Source organism: Leucoraja erinacea, chromosome 20, assembly GCF_028641065.1.
Source record: "Leucoraja erinacea ecotype New England chromosome 20, Leri_hhj_1, whole genome shotgun sequence".
In the NCBI taxonomy this organism is placed as follows: Eukaryota; Metazoa; Chordata; class Chondrichthyes; order Rajiformes; family Rajidae; genus Leucoraja; species Leucoraja erinaceus.
The window spans coordinates 21,189,355-21,202,917 of NC_073396.1; the positions used below are offsets into that span (position 1 = coordinate 21,189,355).

The window sequence follows — 13,563 nt, forward strand, 5'->3', positions numbered from 1 at the left end:
ACCTTTGAGTGTCCACCGCAACGTACGTTTGTGTGTATGATTTGTAACGTGCAATGCGGTATCCACTCAGATGGATGCAGTATTCCACTACATGATCAGGTGAATGAAGTGGAAATGGTGTTTGCAATCTTATTGTTCCATGTGGTATTCATAAACATAGAAAGGGATAAGAAATACGCGCACTTACTGTGCCAACCAGGTCACTGGTGGACACCACGCGACAACCGTTACACAAAATGTATTTGTGTATTTCTGATGCCATTTTCGGAAACTTGCCATCAATATGCTATCTTTTCTTATTTTTTGTTGATACTATGTTAGTCATGAACATAATAAAGTACTTGTCAACTTTTTTGAAGGAATTTGAAATTTGGCCCCCTTTGTCAAATTGTGTGCAGTATTGTAAAAAGATACATATACTTCTATCAGGTCTCCCTTCAACCTCCAATGTTCCAGAGAAAACAATACAAGTTTATCCAACCTCTTCTAATCCTTTTTCTATTTTATGCTGCCTAGTTTAAACATCTTTTGGTAGGTGGGGAGAGTGTGGAATCAATAAATTATATACTTTTATTATATGTCTTTATGTGTACTTAATATTACCTATGTTCAAATCTGGGATTCAGGTTGCTTGGGGTGGAACCTCTTCTAGATTTGCTCTTTGGGCTTCCTTTAATAAAATTCGTAAGCATTATTTAATTGAGGCATTTTCAAAGTATTTTCCGCCGAGCGGAAATACGTGATGTAAAGCACAAGAGCAAATGAAGTTGGAAAATGTCACATGAAGAAATTTGTTTATTAATCCTACAATTATAGTTTTGCTGTGGTGTAAGACATGTGTTAATTTGCAAAATTGTCATAATGTTGCAATTCTGCTTCGGAGGTAGTGCAAGCAGGTCATTACATAGTGCACAGTCATGAAATCTCCCCTCCATCAAAGCGATCTACAGGATGTGCTACTCAAAGGCCACCTATATCATCAAAGACCCACACCATCCTGGTCATGCTTTAATTTCATTCCAACCATCAGGGGAGAAAGATATAGGAACGTGAAAACCATGACCACCAGGTTCAAGAATGGCATATTCCCTATCTTGAATACTACATAACTCTAAAGTGAACTCTGAATTTTGAGCCGTCCTTGGTTGCACTAGGACTTTGGGTTTTTTGCATATATTGGGGGCTTATTGGATTTTTACTATTTGTGTATTGTGTTTACAGGCCTGTTATTCTGCTGCTGCAAGTAAGAATTTCATTGTCAGTACATAGATAATTAAACACTCTTGAGTCTTGAATCTTGAAATAATGCCCTTTTTAAATGAAATTAAGAGTCCCACTATTTTTCTTTTTCAGGAATTTGAAGATGATAATCTTGATGAAGAAAATGATTTCATACCACCTGCAGAAGATACTCCATCACCTCCAGCGCCTGCTGAAGTTTACACTCTCTCAGTTCCAAATATTATGCTCTCTACTCCAACGCAACTTCATTTATCTAAAACACAAGGTGTGTGGTGTTCAGCATTTCAAACTGCCCTTTACTACTTTAAACATTTTTACTTAAATAAATGGTGATGTAAGTTACTTAGCAAATAAATGATCTAATAGAATCTGTTTCTATGGCTTTTTATTGCATATGTTAGTTTGAAACAGTCCAACACCCTTGTAATCTATAGGTTCCTTGTTACTCTAAGTTTATCTGGCAATGCATCTTGCAGGAAAATCTTGATTTTATGTTTAATCCTCAGTAGGCTCTAATTAAAATTGAAAGGCCAAACTTCAGTAGGATTTATGTTGCTGAATTTGATTTTTTTTTAAAAACCACACAGTGGCGCAACTGATGGAGACCTGGGTTCTATCCTGACCTTGGCTGCTGTTTGTGTGGAGTTTGCATGTTCTACCTGTGACCGCGTGGGTTTCCACTGGGTGCTCCGGTTTGTAGGTTAATTGGCCTCCAAATTGCCCCTTGTGTGTTCTGTGGGATCACAAGAACTAATGTGAACGGGTGATCCAGGGCCGGCGTGGACTCAATATTCCGATGGACCCATTTCCATATCTAATCTGTCAATCCCATCTCTTTAATTCTTTGGAATTCCTTTAATTCCCCAAACCCCATTTAACTTTTTTTGCATTTACTAAAGATTTGCGATTTAGGAAAAATGGTGCTCTGCTTGGTATTAGTAAATAGTACTAATTTAAGATGTTAGTAAATAATACTAACATATTGAGATGCCATTGATCTGACGTCTTAATACATTAAAATCTTACAAAGTGTATCTATCAGGACAAGTGAAACCGAGTTTAGACCAAACCAGAAAATAGAAATTAGGACAGATGACCCCAAAGCTTGGTCACGGGTAGGCTTTCAAGAGCATGGTAAAATAGCACTGAGCAAAACAGAATGCCGGTGGAACTCAGTGGATCAGACAGCATCTGGGGAGAGTATGGACAGACAGGATACTTCAATAGCTGTGGCATAAATTATGTAAGCAAGTGTTTGATATAATTATATAAACATTAGTTAGACCACAGCTAGAGCACTGCATGTAGTTCTAAGAAGGATGTACCTGCGCCAGAGGTTGCACAGGCGATTTGCTGATTCACAGACTTTCAGCTATGAAGAGAGATTGGATAGTTTAGTTTAGATTAGTTTGGAGATCCAGCACTATAAACAGGTTCTTTGACCCACCGAGTCCGCACCGACTAGCGATCCCTCAACATTAACACTACCCTACACACTAGGGACAATTTTACTATTACACCAAACCAATTAACCTACATACCTGTACATCTTTGGAGTGTGGGAGGAAACCGAAGATCTCTGAGAAAACCCACGCCGGTCACGGGGAGAAGGTACAAACTCCGTACAGACAGCTACTACCCGTAGTAGTCCTGGTTTATTTTTGTTTGTATGCAGAAGGCTGGGGGGTGAGGAGGGAACTGATTATATAAAATTATGAGGTAGATAGTGAACTTAATAATGGTACCTACTACCTGAAGGCATAAATTTATGGTATGGGGTAAGCGATTTGAGGAAGAATTATTTTCAGCTAGAAGGTGGAAGAAATCTGGAGGATTAAGCCCAACTGCAGCCTGCTTCATTATTCAACAAGTTAATCTTCCATGGTTGCTACATTCCTGCTCTTTTAATCCTAAATCTACAAAACTCAGTCTTGAATGAAATTAATGATGGCCGAATCAGATCCCTGAGAGGTAGATAATCTAAAAGATTCAGCAATGTCTGAGTGGAAGCAAATTTTCATCAGTACAGTTTTAAATAGCTTACTGCTTTTGTTGAGTTTTTTGCCCTCACTCTCTCTCCCCCCCCCGCCCCAAGACGTGCCTGCGAGTTGGGGACTAGGCGTCAGTGGATAGGGGGGTTATGGGGTAAAAGGAGCAAATTAATAATATTAATATAATATCAAGGGGGGTAATTAGCGTGTGCGGGGTGGTGGTTAGTGTGTGTGATGCCACATGCCGCCTGCCCCCACCGCAACTGCACGTTGCGGGAACAGACCCAACGGGTCTGCACTTGGTCTAGTATTATATAAATGTGTGTGTGCGTGTGTCCCCCCCCCCCCCCCCCCCCCCCCGTGCCTTTCCCCCACTCCCCCTTTCCCCCCCCCCCCTCCCCCAACTCTCTGTCCCCCTCCCCTCCTCCAACCACCCCTCCCCCTCCTCCAACCACCCCTCCCCTCCTCCAACCACCCCTTCCCTTTCCCCCGTCTACCGCCTCCTCTCTCCCCCCACCTCCTCTCCCCCTACCACCTCCTCCACTCCCCCTCTCCCCCCCGCCAAAGGGGAGGGAGAGGTGAGGGAGGGTGTGGAGGAGGGGAGGAGGAGACATTTTATTTAACCATTGTGTGCAGTGGGGGAGTGAGATGGGAGAGAGGTGAGGGAGCAGGGAGATAGATGTAGAGGAGGGGGTAAGGAGGGGAGAGGGATTATGGAGGGTGGGAGGTAGTGACTGGGGATAGAGTTGAGGGAGGGTGTGGAGGAGGGGCAGAAGAGGGATGGAGGAGGATAGGGGGAGGAAGAGGGATGGCGAGGCGCAGTCGGGGAGGGTTGCCATGACTCGCGTCACAACGGGGATCTCTGGCGTCACAACGGGAACCCGTCAGCCACGCCTGTGCAGTTGGGGGCTATGGGTGAGTGGTGGAATATTGTGTTTGGGGAGCAGCCCAACTTTGTTTATGGGAAGCTTAGTTAGGCAGTTAGAACATTTTTCCCAGGGTGGAAAACCTTTTTTTCCCCCAGGGTCTCTCAAAGACCAGAGAACATTGCTTTAATGTGATAGGGCCAAAGTTTAAAGAAGATATGTGGGGCAGGTTTTCCCACATAGAAGGCTGTGGAGAAGGTAGATATAATAATGGCATTTAAGAGGATTTTAGATGGACACGTGGATGGGTGCAGGCAGATGAAATTAGTTTGGCACCATATTCAGCACAGACATTGTGGGAAGGGCCTGTTCCTGTGCTGTAATTTTCTATGTTCTATATACAGATGTACTAAATTAAATGCCAGATGCATAAAACATCGTGGCTCAAGTTACATTTCAGTCACGGTGGAGTGCTTCAATTTATTTTAGAAGTTGTGTTCCTGAGACTAGGCTTCCTTTCTGGGATCTAAAATCTCTTTTGTACCAAAGGTTGATACATTGTCATTTGGCACTGTTTCAATGTAAACATCCCAGTTTGCTATTGTGACTGTGGCTTCCTTTGAAATAATAGGACATGTACACTGGTGTTGAAAGATGGAAAATGTTTGAAGCTCTTGTACTGTATTGAAATTGTTCAAAACATTTCATAATCCATGCTTTTAATTTGTTTATAGATGCACGTGCATCAGTGTTGATTTGCACCTTCACCAAGATGCATCTTGGGATGTAATCCAAAGATGTAAATCACCCAGACCTGTGTATTAAAATTGAATTTATAAGTGTCTGGGCTGCCAAAGCTTTTGTTATGTTTAAAACTGATGTGTATATACGTTGGTACCTGATATGAATTGAATGATTGCCGGAAAAGTGCTATTCTCTCGCTTCCCATTAATCCCTCAGTCCGATTTAGAATTGATGTCTGGTGTTCAGATCTGTTAAGCATTGTCACAAACGATGGTGAACACTTGAATAGTATTTCTGAACTTGGCAGAAGGCCAGCATTATAAATCAATATTCAATATGAAGACAAAATGTAGGAAATTGGAACTTATTCCCACAAACTCTTTAGATCTTGTTATTCCTCTGCTCTTTATGAAGGGAATTCTGACATTAGTACCGAGGCAACAGAATAAATTGTAGCTGGGAATGGTTTTGATTGAAAGATACAGCATGAAAACAGCCCCTTCAGCCCACCAAGTCTACACTGACCACCGATCATCCATTCACACTAGATCTACGTTATCCCACTTTCTCATCCACTACCTGCAAACCGGGCGCAATTTAAAGTCCAATGAACTTAAAAAACCTGCATGTCTTTGGAACGTGAGAGGAAACTGGAGCACCCAGAGAACATGCAAACTCCACACAGGCAGCACTGAGTCTTTGGCTCTGAGAAATAGCAGCTCCGCCTGCTGTGCTATTGTGCCGCCCTGAGTGAGCATGGGTTATCGATGAAATATGTGGATGAGAATACGAGCAGTGGAAGACTGGGCAACTTTGTTTTAAGGAGGACAGAGTATTGTATGTTATTGGATTTATATTGGCAAGTCTAAGAGTAATGATGGCATTGATTCAACTCTAGTTTCAGGGCGGATGTGGTCCATCGCAAAATTTAAATCCTGGCGTGGATATTTGGTGAAAATTAAAGTAGAATGTTAGCTTGTGTATACTTCTGTCATTTGATTTGTTTTTGTGTTTTATAGGAGTATCTTCAGCACCTTTTGCACGTCATCACCTTAGTTACATTCAGGAAATTGGAAATGGCTGGTTTGGTAAGGTAAGAACTAGTTTTTTCTAAACTGAAGCATACAACAATATGGTGGACAAAACATTTGTGTGTCAAAGCTAACCACAGCAGTAAAGATGCAAGATATAGACACAAAATGCTGGAGTAACTCAGCGGGTCAGGCAGTATCTATGGAGAAAAGGAATAAGTGACGCTTCGAGTTGAGATTCTGTAGAAGGGTCTCGACCCGAAATGTCACCTATTCCTTTTCTCCATAGATGCTGTCTGACCCGCTGAGTTACTCCAGCATTTTGTGTCTATCTTCGGTGTAACCAGCATCTGCAGTTATTTCCTAAACATGCATGATATTTAAACTCCCTTTAAATCTGTGCTTTATTTTTAGAGTGCCAGTATACATAATTAATAAAGATGGGTGACACGTCGCCGGTAAAATAATGATGTTTAACTTTTTTTAGACACATACCATCACGATAGAAGCACTGGTTTAAATATGGTTATATTTACAAGATCTCTAAATTGTTAGAAAGGTTAAATGTGACCTTTACTCTCTCCTCTTGTGCATTAAGAAGAGTTAATGTCAGTGGTTTATAATTTTTAGCAGGGTAAAATTGAGCAAATTGCCAGTTGAATTTCTAGATCTGAAATGCAGTGCATTATAGAGTGCAAGTAGTCATTTATTCTCTTGCTGGCATTTGATTAAAAAAATAAAGGAATAAATTGTTTATTGTTTTCTAAAATAAGTTGCATGATTGAACATAATGTAGTCTTCATGCCTGAATGACTAGTTCTGACTGCAGACTAAGCTGACATTGTGTTGCTCTGGTTATTCAATAACGCGTTAGTTACTGCTTTTTTTTAACTGCATTTTATATTGAGCTTCACTATGGTTAAGTTGGTAGTGCATAGGTAAATAGAATTTAAATTGTAATGCAAATACAAGATTATAGAGAAGTGATTCAACTATACAAGTGTCATCATAGACAAGTCCACCACCGATTTTCCGGCACCTTTGGTTCCAGAGCCTTTCTGGATTATCCATTTTGTCCGACCAACAGAGGTCACGACCTTTGAGTGGTGTCCAACGGTACTGGAATGGTCCGCCTAGGCAGCTGAGGAGCCAAAATATTGGCCAGAAAGTCGGCCTCGGAAGTCGGCTATAGGAACAGATCTGTTGGATCAAGGGCAAATTCATCCTGCTGTTCGGCGTGGCAGTCCCGATGAGATGGAGATGAGACCCGGCCAAGGTGCCACATTTTCGGTGGGACGTCTACGGGGATTTCAAGTGCACTCTCGTAATTCTGTCCAGCTTAAAGGAGGTGCTGGGCCACTAGTTGCTGGGAAATTTCCGATGGGCTGTACTTAATGGCTGAGGGTAGGGGAAAGGGGAAAGAAGTGGGAGGGTGAAGAGGACGGGGAGAGGGGTGTGCTGGGGGGTGATGGGGAATGTAGGAGGATAGGGGTAGGAAGAAGGATGGCGAGGCGTAGTTGGGGGAGGGTTGCCGTGACTTGCGTCACAATGGGTAACTCTGGCGTCACAACGGGAACACGTCAGCCGCGCCTGCGCAGTTGGGGGCTCTGGGTGAGTGGTGGAATATTGCCTTGGGGGAATGGGCCCAATGGGTCCGCACCGGGTCTGGTTACGTTCTAAAGATAAGGGTAGCAAGTTTCTTGGTTTAGCTTAGAGATACAGCATGGAAACAGGCTCTTTGACCCGAGATCACACTGATCATTGATCATCCGTTCACACTAGTTCCATGTTAATCCCACTTTTGCATACACTCCCTGCACACCAGGTGCAATTTACAGAGGCCAATTAACCTACAAGTCTTTGGGATGTGGGAGGAAACCCACGCGGTCACAGGGAGAGCGTGCAAACCCCACATGAACAGTGTGTGCTCATTTAATTTAAGTGATGTCTGTGATTTAATTTAATTTGAGTAATGACCATTAAGTACCACACCAAACTGCACACTGTGCTGGTTTAGAAATCCCACTCCCCATTGTAGCCGGCACAGCCACAAAATATCATTATTGCAATTTTCTACTCATCAACAATTTCGGAGTTCCCTTGTGTGGTATAGATGGCAAATGGCACATCAGGTTAGTGCTGGAGGAGGTTAATGTTTATGGTGACCTAAATGCAGTTACTTTACTCTGGGCGGTGTGAACTTTTGGCAGATTGTGGGGAATTAGGAAGAAGATCGGCCCTTACAGAATACCTAGCTTCTGACCTGCTGTTGCAGCCTCTGCATATGTGGCTGGTTCAGTTAAGTGTTTGATTGAATGGCTAGGGATACTAAACAGGCAGGGGCTCAGACATTAAATGACATTAGGATTGCTATTGTGAGTGGTTTCACTCACAGTAAGTATAAACCTAGGGTTTTAAACTGGCTTTCCATTGGAGTTGGGTGTTTGGTAATGTTAGAAAGAAAAGTGTAATTATAATTAGAGTAGAGAATGGAAGGTAAAAACCTGTTGTGCTGCTGCAAGTAAGAATCTCTTTGGAACATATGACAATTAAATACTCTCGACTTGATTGAATTGAATCCTTTATTTGTCATTCAGACCTTTCGGTCTGAACGAAATGTTGTTGTCTGCAGCCATACATGTAATAATAACAACACACAATAAACACAAATTAATATCCACCACAGTGAGTTCACCAAGCACCTCCTCACTGTGATGGAGGCAAAAGTCATAGAGTTACTGTCTCTTCCCTCCTCTTCTCCCTCTGCGCTGAGGCGATACCCCACCAGGCGATGGTAAGTCAGTCCCGCGGTTCAAGCTCCGCGGCCCGGGGGTGGTCGAAGCTGCCGCCCTCCAGTCCAGCGGACGTAGCTGTTGCCACGGGAACTCCGGAAAACAGGCACCAGCCTGTGACCTGCGAGCTCCCGACGATGTCGTCCACTGGCCCGCGGCCGAGCCCCGGATTCAGGTTGCCGCCGCCTCAGCCACCGGAGCACCGTCTCCGCCCCGCACCGGGCCACCCATGCGAGAGCGTCTCAGCCCCGCACCGCGCTGCCCACACGGGAGCGCATTCCAGCCGAGAGCCGGGCCGCCCACACGGGAGAGCCTTCCAGCCGGTAGTCGGGCCGCCCAAACGGGAGTGTCAGCCCCGCGCGGTCCGCCCTCACCGGAGCGCCGAGTCGTGCCGCTGCCCGAACGTTGCCGCGGCTCGAAGACGGCCAACCTCGCGTTGGTAAGTCCTGGCTGGCTCTACCTCCGGAGCCTCGAGGTCGGTCGCAGGTTGGAGGCCGCCAGCTCCGCCATTAGGCCTCAGGTCAGGCGGGGGAAGAGAAGGGGGATACGACAAAAAAGTCGCATTCCCCCGAAGGGAAAGACAGAAAGCCCTGTTTCAGCCCCCCCACACACATAACACCACCTAATAACCAAAAGTTTAACTGAACTAGACAAAAAAAAACAACACAAAAAAAGTAAAAACAGACAGACTGCAGGCGAGCCGCAGCCGTTTCATAGCGCCGCCACTTCCGGAAGTGGTTCAGAAGGGAAAAAAGTTTGAATCTCTTGTATAAATTATTCTTGAAAAAGCCTTGGTTGGATTTTGTGGCATTTTGATAATATAATCTTGTATCTATTAGCATTAATGTATACTTTTGAATTAAATACAGGTAAATTCAATTTTTTTTTATTTTTTAAAAGCCATGTATTTTCAATAGACATCATTTTGTTTTTATTTTCGTTTTCCTTAGAATTTACACGACTGTGACAAAGTCACAGCATTCCAGATTTACGTCTTATTTCCTGTTGTTCTCTTTTCCGGAGGATGACTGCTTGGTGACCTAGGTTGAGCGATGTGGATTTGCCAGAGAAATGTACAAACATCCTTTGTCACCTGCTGCAATGTCTTTGTCCTCTTCCACATTGCATGTCATCAAGAATGTTTGTGGGAAATCAGTAGTTTCCTGTTTCAGAGAATGGAAGTATTTAAAAGCATTTTTCTGCATATTTTGATAGGTTCTTCTTGGCGAGTTCTACCAAGATTCCAGTTTAGTCCGAGTGATTATAAAAGAACTGAAAGCCAGTGCAAGCTCAACGGAGCATCAGCGATTCCTTAAAAATGGAGAGGCTTACAGGTAAGTCATGTTTTTTACTTATACACTGTATAGAAACAAATTATATATTTTGGTTGAAATCTGTGTTTCTTTATTCTCCACAAACTCTAATAACGGATTTTGTTTCTGCAATCAAGCGTCTGGGTTTTTCACAGATTGCAAGTAGAGCAATTGTGTTTGGATCTACATTTCCAAATTTAAAATACAAATTGGAAAGTGCAAAAATGTTTTTTTTTCATAACTTTGATATTAAGGGATTTGACGGCTGTGGGGTGAATGCAAGAAAGCGGCACTAGGGTACATTAATAGTATGTAACAGAGCTATTTAGTTCACAGGCATGAGGGCTGAATGGATGACACCTAAAACTTATTTTTTCATGTGTGTCCTTTAATAACTGAATCCCTCCCAAAACTAGGTGACTCAAAGCCACCTTTTTATTGTCTATTGATATTAAATTAGAATTAAGCCCTTTGCTCTTCAATGATTGGTATATACAGTGTCCTCCATAATGTTTGGGACAAAGACCCATCATTTATTTATATGCTTCTGGACTCCACAATTTGAGAATTGTAATAGAAAAAATAACATGTGGTTAAAGTGCGCATTGTCAGATGTTAATAAAGGTCATATTTTTACTCATTTTGGTTTCACCATGTAGAAATTACAGCAGTGTTTATACATAGTCCCCCCATTTCAGGGCACCATAATGTTTGGGACACAGCAATATCATGTAAATGAAAGTAATCATGTTTAGTATTTTGTTGCATATCCTCTACATGCAATGTCTGCTTGAAGTCTGCGATTCATGGACATCACCAGTTGCTGGGTGTCTTCTCTGGTGACACTCTGCCAGGCCTGTATTGCAGCTCTCTTTAGCTTATGCTTGTTTTGGGGGCTAGTCCCCTTCAGTTTTCTCTTCAGCATATAAAAGGCATGCTCAATTGGGTTCAGATCGGGTGATTGACTTGGCCACTCAAGGATTGACCATTTTTTAGCTTTGAAAAACTCCTTTGTTGCTTTTGCAGTATGTTTGCGATCATTGTCTTGCTGTCGACCAAAGAGTTTTGAGGCATTTGTTTGAGCAGATAGAATGTGTCTATTCCCTTCAGAATTCATTATGTTGCTACCATCAGCAGTTGTATCATCAATGAAGATAAGTGAGCCAGTACCTTCAGCAGCCATACATGCCCAGGCCATAACACCCCCCCACCAACCTATTTATGAATGATCCATAGGGTTAATCTACACACCGTGTTTCACAGATGAAGGTGGTATGCTTTGGATCTTGGGCAGTTCCTTCTCTCCTCCATACTTTGCTCTTGCCATCACTCTTTCCATTAATCTTCATCTCATCTGTCCACAAGACCTTTTTCCAGAACTGCGGTTGCTCCTTTAAGTACTTATTGGTAAACTGTAACCTGGCCATCCTATTTTTGCTGCTAACCAGTGGTTTGCATCTTACAGTGTAGCCTCTGTATTTCTGTTCATGAAGTCTTTTGCGGACAGCGGTCATTGACAAATCCACACCTGACCCTTGAAGAGTCTTTCTGATCTGCCTGACAGGTGTTTGAGGATTTGTCTTCATTATAGTAAGAATTATTCTATCATCAGCTGTGGAGGTCTTCCTTGGCTTGCCAGTCCCTTTGCGATTAGTAAGCTCACCAGTGCTTTCTTCTTAATGAAGTTCCAAACAGTTGATTTTGGTAAGCCTAAGGTTTGGCTGATGTCTCTATAACAATTTTATTCTTGTTTCTCAGTTTCATAATGGCTTCTTTAACTTTCATTGACACAACGTTTGGTCCACATTTTGATAAACAGCAATAAAAGTTTCCAAAGGTGATGCAAAGACGGGAGGAAAGACTAGATGCTGAGAGCTCTCTTATATCTGCATTAAGGAGGCATTTGAACACACCTGAGCAATTATAAACACCTGTGAAGCCATGTGTTCCACACATTATGGTGCCCTGAAATTGGGGTCTATGTGTAAACACAGCTGTAATTTCTACATGGTGAAACCAAAATGGATAAAAATACCCTTTAATAAAATCTGACTGCACTTTAACCACGTGATTTTTTTTTCTATTACAAATCTCAAATTGTGGAGTACAGTTAATAAATGATGGTTCTTTGTTCCAATCATTATGGAGGGCACTGTAAATGTGTTACTTAATTGTCATCGATAAATGCTTTCGGCAGACTTTTGTTTAGAATTTGATTATGCACAAATCACATGCTCTCTCTCCCTCTTATTGCTTATTGTTATTTATGACATATTTTCTCATGTCATTGGCGAAATCTAGAAGTTGCACTGACTAAGCAGATGTCCAAAAATACAAGAAGCAGATTCAGCCAAACACCCATTTGCTCAACTACTACGTTCATTAATTTCCCCTCGCATCTTCATCAGCTCCTCCCAGATTGCACCTTTCACTTGCGCATTAGGGTCAATTTACAGCACCCTATTAATCTATCACACAATGTTTGGGAGAGCATGTAAACTCAACGTAGACCGCACCCGATGCCATGATTGACTCCAAGTCTCTAGTTCTACTAGCTGTGCCACCATTTTTCATGTGTTACTCTCTATTTAACTGAATGATTTATGGTTAAAACTTATTTCCTCAAATGACATTGAAAATGATTAACTTCTGTCCGTGTATTGCATTTCTATTTGGAGGTTTTTGCATACCAGTATTTACATGGAACTTAGAGTAGGCACAATCTCTTGTAATATTCCAGTTGTGTACATGTAAATGTAACCGATGAAATGCTGATGTAATTTTATTGAGTAGCCAACATTTCTTATTGTTTGTAAAGTGCAAGAATTGTTTTGCATGAAATTAATTTGCTTCATCGTTTTGTCTTTATTTGTAATTTCAGAGTTTTGCAACATCCAAATGTGCTCCACTGCTTGGGACAATGCGTGGAAGCTGTCCCTTACCTGTTGGCATTTGAGTTTTGTCAGCTGGTAAGTAATTAATTAGCAGTTTTAATGCTATTATCTACAACAAGGTATCTATTCTTTGTCCTTCGTAACCCAGTGAAACATCGCTTTTCAGTTACTTTAGTACAGTTACTATGGTGCAGCAAGTAGGATAATACTAATCAGAACAGGCAGTACGTGATTTTGATCCCATCGCATGTATTGTAGGGCTGCACCTGCATCCTTTCCACTCCCATGCATTGATTTAATCTGTTATTAATGCAGCTGGACAGAGGGGTGGCTGCCAAAGTCTTCATAAAGATCTTGCGTCTAAACCAGTTGCTTTTTGAACTAAGACTAAATATTTCCATCGGGAAGAAATGCATTAAGCAATTTTCCTGAATGATACAAAGATAATTAATTTGCATTATTAATGTTTTCTTCCCTTTAGAGGATTTTCTTTTTAATGTTTTTTCCCCCATTAACTTGGATTTAGTGAATATTTAATGCTATCAAACTCTGAATAAAAAATGTCTGTATATTTGATTACATTTTAATTGGTGTCTTTCATGCTCACCATTTGGAAATTTTGAGCATAACATGCTGGAAAATTGTTATTCCATTAAAGGATTAGAAGCGATCACAACCATGGAAAGTGAT

General features: G+C 41.9%; 2 protein-coding genes across 2 annotated transcripts in view; one reads left to right on the plus strand and one right to left on the minus strand.

Annotated features, from left to right (window-relative positions):
- LOC129706940 (parvalbumin, thymic-like) overlaps window positions 1–13,563 on the minus strand; it is a 181,505-nt gene that overhangs the window by 110,493 nt on the left and 57,449 nt on the right. The window lies entirely within an intron of this gene.
- Window positions 1–13,563, plus strand: part of lmtk2 (lemur tyrosine kinase 2) — a 98,322-nt gene that overhangs the window by 35,554 nt on the left and 49,205 nt on the right. The window contains exons 3-6 of the mRNA XM_055651578.1: window positions 1,354–1,507; window positions 5,863–5,936; window positions 9,882–10,000; window positions 12,861–12,948. Of these exons, the coding sequence (XP_055507553.1) occupies window positions 1,354–1,507; window positions 5,863–5,936; window positions 9,882–10,000; window positions 12,861–12,948 (435 nt within the window). The remainder of the gene's footprint in view (window positions 1–1,353; window positions 1,508–5,862; window positions 5,937–9,881; window positions 10,001–12,860; window positions 12,949–13,563) is intronic.